The sequence below is a fragment of the Zootoca vivipara genome, chromosome 6, assembly GCF_965207765.1.
Source record: "Zootoca vivipara chromosome 6, rZooViv2.hap1.1, whole genome shotgun sequence".
In the NCBI taxonomy this organism is placed as follows: Eukaryota; Metazoa; Chordata; class Lepidosauria; order Squamata; family Lacertidae; genus Zootoca; species Zootoca vivipara.
The window spans coordinates 13,234,498-13,241,885 of NC_142589.1; the positions used below are offsets into that span (position 1 = coordinate 13,234,498).

The window sequence follows — 7,388 nt, forward strand, 5'->3', positions numbered from 1 at the left end:
TCCTCTGTCGTCCCCTTCTCCTAGTGCCCTCAATCTTTCCCAACATCAGGGTCTTTTCCAAAGATTCTTCTCTTCTCATGAGGTGGCCAAAGTATTGGAGCCTCAGCTTCACGATCTGTCCTTCCAGGGAGCACTCAGGGCTGATTTCCTTAAGAATGGATAGGTTTGATCTTCTAGCAGTCCATGGGACTCTCAAGAGTCTCCTCCAGCACCATAATTCAAAAGCATCAATTCTTCGGCGATCAGCCTTCTTTATGGTCCAGCTCTCACTTCCATACATCACTACTGGGAAAACCATAGCTTTAACTATACGGACCTTTGTCGGCAAGGTGATGTCTCTGCTTTTTAAGATGCTGTCTAGGTTTGTCATTGCTTTTCTCCCAAGAAGCAGGCGTCTTTTAATTTCGTGACTGCTGTCACCATCTGCAGTGATCAAGGAGCCCAAGAAAGTAAAATCTCTCACTGCCTCCACTTCTTCCCCTTCTATTTGCCAGGAGGTGATGGGACCGGTGGCCATGATCTTGGTTTTTTTGATGTTGAGCTTCAGACCATATTTTGCGCTCTCCTCTTTCACCCTCATTAAAAGGTTCTTTAATTCCTCCTCGCTTTCTGTCATCAAGGTTGTGTCATCTGCATATCTGAGGTTGTTGATATTTCTTCCGGCAATCTTAATTCCGGCTTGGGATTCATCTAGTCCAGCCTTTCGCATGATGAATTCTGCATATAAGTTAAATAAGCAGGGAGACAATATACAACCTTGTCGTACTCCTTTCCCAATTTTGAACCAATCAGTTGTTCCATATCTGATGCACAGTGATAAAGAATAGTAATTATCTGCCCTAATAATCGGCATATTTCTCTTTACCCACAGCCCCTCCTAGCTTTTGGGAAATAGATCTCCTCACAATACAGGAAACTGGCTAGTATGCCTTACTCTTTGTCTAAGCAAATAAAACTTACCTGTCCAATAATACCCCATTTTTTGCCTTCCTCTACAGGTGCTGAGGATGGGGTGATGGCATTTTCCAGATCGGAGACTGAAGACAGAAGGCAGTAGCTTGAAGGGCTGTCGGAGCAATTCAGAGCTGGAGCAGGGCAAATAAGCTCTAGGAAATCAAGGAAGATGGCCGGACAATCATGAGTTCCTTTGCCCTCCCCTGGTTTTTTTTGTCTTGTCCCGTGGTAGCCTTCCCCACCCCATTGAATTCAGTTTTCCTGTTACCTGACCTTCTGAATGCATTTCACAGCCGTCTGTTCTATATGCCCTGTTGGTGGGTCAGCAAGGCAGTTTAAATCAAGGACAACTCTAGGAATGCTTTCATGATTGGCTCAAAAAAAAAGTGGACTGTGATTGGCTAGCTAAAGGAAGGAAACTTGACCAGTGGAAACACTCCCCTTAATTTTTAATTTTGTATTTTTAAGAATTATTGCTGACATCCTACTTCTAAAAGCCTTCAAGCTCTGGTGCTTATTTAGGTCATGCTTGTGTGTGTTTTTGGAGAGGGGTGTGGCTGTGTGAGACTGGAAATGGACTGCCGCTGCTGTTTGCAAAATGAGTGGCTTTCAGGTGTTTTGCTGACATCAGTGTTTTCCTTGCTAAAATTTGTGGGGGGAGGGAAGAAGGGTAGAGGGAATTAACGTATTTAGTTACTGCTTCACATTTATTGTCAAGGTGGGAGGGGAAAATGTTTTGCCATATTTATTACATGCTTGCTTGCCTTTTTTTCTTTTTTGAAGAAAAAAAATGGCTTAACTGTTGACTTCCTGTTGGCTGCAGAGTCTACATGCAGCTGACTTTTCCCCGCTGGTCTCCTCTGTTCTTCAGTTCTCCTCAAGAAATTGTTGCTTGAAAGCATGTTTGGTTTTCTCAATTCTGCCCATGCAGGAAGGAGGTGGTTGGAAGCCCCTGACACTTTGTTTAGAGTTGTGGCAATGAGCCTCTCCTGCAAATTTGGGCAACTCCCTTTGCACCTGCAGAAGGCCTGTCAGTACTATGGAAGAATTCTGTATTCCCAAATATCTCCGAGATGCAAAGTGTCAAACTTGGAAGGAGTGCAAACCAGTTCTTCTAAGCAGTCTGCACAGTTTGATTTTAACCTGTTGGCTGCTTCACATGTGGCAGTGCAGTAAGAGCCTGAATTGTGTAGCTTTGGCCTAATGCCTGCACTGACTTAGTGAGATGAAATTGACGAATTCCTCAAATTAGGCTTGGTTTTGTGTGCCTGTTGATCTCTGGAGGCAGAACATCTCCACTGAAAATATCCAAGTGGCTTCAGGTGATACAACCGGTTTGTTGAAAAACAGAGACAGTGGCATTAATTCATTGCCTACTTTCTCTGGCTTGCCAGGAAGCTGCATGTTAGAACCCTTAAGTTCTGTGAGTTGTTTGCTGCCTATATCCAGGAGTCTCCTCCTCCCTTCTGTGCCGTGAATTTTCACAGTACTTCCAAGAAGGCACCTAGGTAAGATGGTACTGATGAAGTATTTGAGGGGGTGGGGGAACATTGAAATAGAAACTTGTGGTTTCACTGTCTTTGCATGAGATATCATTATCTAGAGGAACCAGCTTGAGAACCTCGCTGTGGCAAACTAGAGCAGGCATCCCCAAACTTTGGCCCTCCAGATGTTTTGGACTACAATTCCCATCATCCCTGACCACTGGTCCTGTTAGCTAAGGATCATGGGAGTTGTAGGCCAAAACATCTGGAGGGCCGCAGTTTGGGGATGCCTGAACTAGAGTTTCCAAGTGCCCTTGGTTATGAGGGGTGCTATTGCTATCTGAGTGTGTGTGTGAGAGAGAAAGAGAGAGAGAGAGGAGGGGAGGAGGAGGAGATACCAAGAATAATAGCATATGATAAGAGATAATATACAGAAAAGAGGAACGAAGACGATCCCAAATGAATTGGTCTACCTGCAAAGAGCAGGTGTTCCCTCTCTGGAAATAATACTTGAGTTTTTATTTGCAACTTCATAAAAGTTCCCAATGTGAAAAGCCTCAGTTTCTTGGGGCTGACGATGACACCTGTTCCAATAAAACCAGCAATAAATGCAGTTCACCCTTGCAGTTCAGGTTTTATTCCCCATGACCGGTTTTTAAATGTGTCAGAAAGGACAGCTCTTCATCCTAATTATCAGGGTTTTGTTGTGTTTTGTTTTGTAGCATGACAAAATGTGCAGCTTTTGCTCCATTGAAGAGAATCCTGATGCTTTCCCTCATCCAAACACTTCCATGATCGGGAAGTCTAATTTCTCTAAATCTCAAAATGAAGTGTGTTGTTGCTGAGAGATCCCCCCCCCCCCCGCCAAGCTGTCACTTCTTTTGCAGTGGCTGGTGGATGTGCTAGTGTCTGGGTCACCTTTCCCTACCCATCCACCTCTTTGTCATTGGATGAACTTTATTAACTTATTTTTCTCTTTTATGTTTTACTGCAATGGAGGCTGAACACTCCCCTGTTAACAGAAAGAAGTTCTTGTGAAAACATGTGGTCCATTAAGGCTTCTCTATCCCTGCTGTGGCATTGCCCCAACATTTCATTAATCTTTTTTGCCTCCTAGAAATCTTCTTTTCCTATGCTCCCCCACAGATCTTCCACATCTTTTTTTGTTTTTTAAAGAAGTAGCAGAAAGGCTATTCCACCCTGTGCTTCTGCACTACGTATGTACCTCTGTTGCGCAGGAGTGGATTGTTGCCCAGTTTGTGGCTGATTCGACAACTAAAACATCTGCTGGAAATTCAGTGAACAAGTTCAACTGGTAGCTTGCTGGGTCAACCAGGCAACACTGTCACAGCCTTGTTGTTTGGTTGCGGCCTGTGTTCCATTGATATATGGCATTTCCAAGCTGTTGCATCTTTCTAAGGAAGCAAACTTACATGTTTCTGTGGTTTTTAAACTTTTGGAGGGCTAAAAATGTAACTTGAAAGGGGTGAGGGAAATACACTTTGTAAGAGCTGTTCCTTGCTTCTTGTTTTATATTGATCCAACTGAACATGAAAAAGGTCCTTGTGTTGCTCTTGGGTGAGATTGCAAGTTCAAGATCCAAGTTTTAAAAGCAGACGCCCTCCTTATGCCAAGAGGGAGGGAAATAGTTTGGGGCTGCAGCCCTGCACACTTCCCTGGCTGAAAGCCCCATCAAACTCAATGGGACTGTTGGAGTAGGCATCCTCTGCCTTCAAACGCAGCCCTAGTTTACATAATCATGTACTTTCTACCCCACAAGGCAAGTCACAGCTTCAAAACAATAGCAGTATAAGAAAAATAGACAGAGTCTGTATAGCAAAGTTAAGGAGCCTGTCGCCTTCCATTTGTTATTGGACTCCCAGTCTCCCATCAGCCCCCTCCAGCAAGACCCAGTGGTCAGGGATGATGGGAGTTGGAGTCCAGCAGTATACAGAGGGCTGCAGATTCCCCACTGCTGTTTTAGGGCTTTAAAGATTATAACCAGCACTTTTAGCTTGGTTTGTCAATACACATGGAAAGGGATTGAAATGCAAAAACATGGTTTAGTATCTGAGTCGCATGATCTGAAAAATGGGCCTATTCCATGATGAGCAGCTGACCGAAGGACTGTTGTGTCTGATGTACTTGGACAGCTCTGCCTCTGGCATCATAAATACAGTGGATTTACAAAGGCAGGTCATCATGTGATAACTGGTCATGTGCAAACCAAGTGCCCTCAACCGCTAAGCTTTTCTCTGCCTCACTAAATGTGCCCTCTCTACTTCCCAGCTGCTGCCTGAAATGGACACGGATGTTTGCAATCACTTTTTCTTGGGTGCTCTTTAGAGTTGGATGGTTATCATTACATTAGCAAGTAGGCGATTTCTGTAAAGTGGGGTGGGGAGTCCAGAATTGAGGAATTGAGAGTCCAGAAATGGGATCTGCTTATACAGCAGGATGCAAGGCTACTTTTACAATCAGAGGTGGCCTTTCAATAGAATTGACACCCAACAGGAGATGTGGCGTCAGAGGGAACTGTTCATTGTGGCATGAAATGGAAGCAAGGGTGTTTTTTTTTCCTGCTGACTATGCAGTGTAATCTATTTTCAGCCTTACACAGTGACCACCTAATTGAAAGTACTGAGAAAAATACCCTTCCATATGATGACATAGATAACCTGCCCTCTTTGCCTACATTCCAAAAGGAAAAATGTGTTTCATTTACAGTATTCAGTTTTTTGGCTTGTCTTCCTCCCAAAGGAGCCCCAGGCCAGAAACCACCAGATAACAAAATTATATAATTAAAACTCATAATCACAGCTAAGGTTGCTAGGAATATTCAGTCATCAAATGTCCAGGTAAGGAATAATGTTTTTAATTTATTTCTGAATATTAATGATGAGGGAGGAGAGGCTCCTTGCTAGGGAGGGCATTCCACAATTGTGGCACCAGCACCAAAAAGGCCCCATCAGAGCTCAGCATCGGATTGTAACAAAACAATTCCTAAAACAATATAATGTGGAATTCTATTTAATCAGCTCTGTGGGGGGAGGGAGATTTCCCCCTGTCTTTAGCACTTCAGATGAGCTATGTGTGTGCACGTTTAATTTTTTACCTGTACAAACCAGTGAATGAGGGCAGTAAGACATAAATCTGTCCAATGTCACCCAGAATGGTAAATGGTGATATACAGCTTTCCTGAATGGACACACCCCAAAATTCAAATTGGATTGGGGAGCAGAAGGGGGCTATAAATGTAAGGAATACAGAATGAAATGAAGGTGAGCTATGGCCTATCAACATACAATAATGTAAGTGGAAAATGAAACAATGACAATGTCCCATTTTGAACAATGCAAGGAAGAGTATTAAGGAAAGGAGGGGCTACGAAGGACAGCAGGGGGCATTGGCCAGCCTTTAATTGAATTTGGGAACAGAAGCTTACCTCCTGCCCTGCTTCTAGTTAACACCACTACCTCCCCAGGCCATTTAGAGCACCCCTTCATTGCCAAAGCAGAGGAACTTTCTGGAACAAAGCAGTACCTCTATTGCTTGGAGCCAAATCTGACACTCCAGGTCTGTCTACCTGGCCCTTGAGACTCTTTCTCCTGGCCACCCCACTCCCATCACTAACCCTGCTTCATTCCCTCCATGAACATTTTTGCCTGGATGAAATATGTCCCTGAGCTCTGATAAAACTTTTTGCTGATCTTGGTGGAGGATAGAGAACAGCGTGTGTAGAAACCAGCCTACTCTACCAAAAGGTAAAATTTATCACTCCACCCACCTTTGCCTCTGGCTCTGTCTACCACTAGCATGCAGCCCCTGGAAGGTGGCTCAGAAGGGAATGTGGCCCTCTGGAAATACCTCCCCACCTCTGCTCTCTAGAACAGTATTTGGTTGTTTCAAAGAAGAGCTTGAGGTCCATTGCTCCTTTTTCACTCCTTTAGAATTTTAACATTCTTATATCCTGTTTGAAGCACTAGGAAGTGGGGGAACTTTTTTTTCCTTTTAAAAAAATAATCCTTTTGTGCTGCAGCTTTTCTATAAGCCGCTTGTGAGCCATGGAGGGAAGAGACTAATTAGACTGGACAGCCTGGTAAGCCTCACCAGCAGAAGCACCCGTCTGAAAGGGATTGTGAGCAGAGTGTTGGTCTACAGTCATTCAGAGCTGCTATTTTACCAGATGGGGATCTAGTGGAATCCACCTGTTTTTTCCTCTCTGCCCCCTGCTGCCTGACCTTGCTTTGACCTTCCAAAATTCTAAAGGAGATGGTGGAGAGAGACATGATGGAGAGAGAGGTGTGAAGAAAGCAGAAAGGAGAGGCTTCCCTCCCCCTTTCTGTCCAATAATACAAGAACTCTGGGCCATTCAAGCTGAATGTCAGAAGTGTCAGGGCTGACCAATGGATTGGCTTCTTCACACAGCTCTGCACTTTTGATCCCACAGGATTAATTTTTTTTTATTTCACAAAATGTATATTCCACTTGATTGTAAAACACAAAACAAAAACAGTTTACAAAACACTAAAATTACCAGTTAAAAATACCAGTTAAAAACAACTATTGAAAACATGCAAGCATGTTTCAGCTTGCTAAAACTAAGATGTTATTAGCAGGTGCCAAAAAGAGTACAGTGAAGGGGCCTGCCTATTGTTCAGTAGAGGGGGAGTTCCAAAGTGTGGATGTCACACTAAAACAGGGCGGTCCAACTGTTCATACCAACTGTTCATACTTTGAGACAGAACCCACTGGGAGAGCAAGGCCAAAATCTGACACACACGTCCTGCAGCCCTTGCACCTATTAAGTGAGATGCTGGGCTTTGGGAAGGAGGTGTGAGGCTCTGGCAAGGTCCTAGACCCCTCCCACCTCCTTCCCAAAGCTGTTAAGTGCTAACAAGGCTTTGGGAAGTGACTGTGGAACTCTAGGACCATGTCGGCGCCCTCAAG

At 44.1% G+C, this 7,388-nt stretch overlaps 1 protein-coding gene across 2 annotated transcripts in view; it reads left to right on the plus strand.

Moving 5' to 3' along the window:
- The window catches only part of CTNNBIP1 (catenin beta interacting protein 1), a 29,762-nt gene extending 25,810 nt beyond the window's left edge, over positions 1–3,952 (plus strand). For both annotated transcript variants that reach the window (XM_088671559.1, XM_088671558.1), the window contains exon 4: positions 999–3,952. In XM_088671559.1, coding sequence (XP_088527685.1) covers positions 999–1,057 — 59 coding nt within the window. In that variant the 3' untranslated portion in view covers positions 1,058–3,952. The remainder of the gene's footprint in view (positions 1–998) is intronic.
- The last annotated feature ends 3,436 nt before the right edge of the window (positions 3,953–7,388 follow it).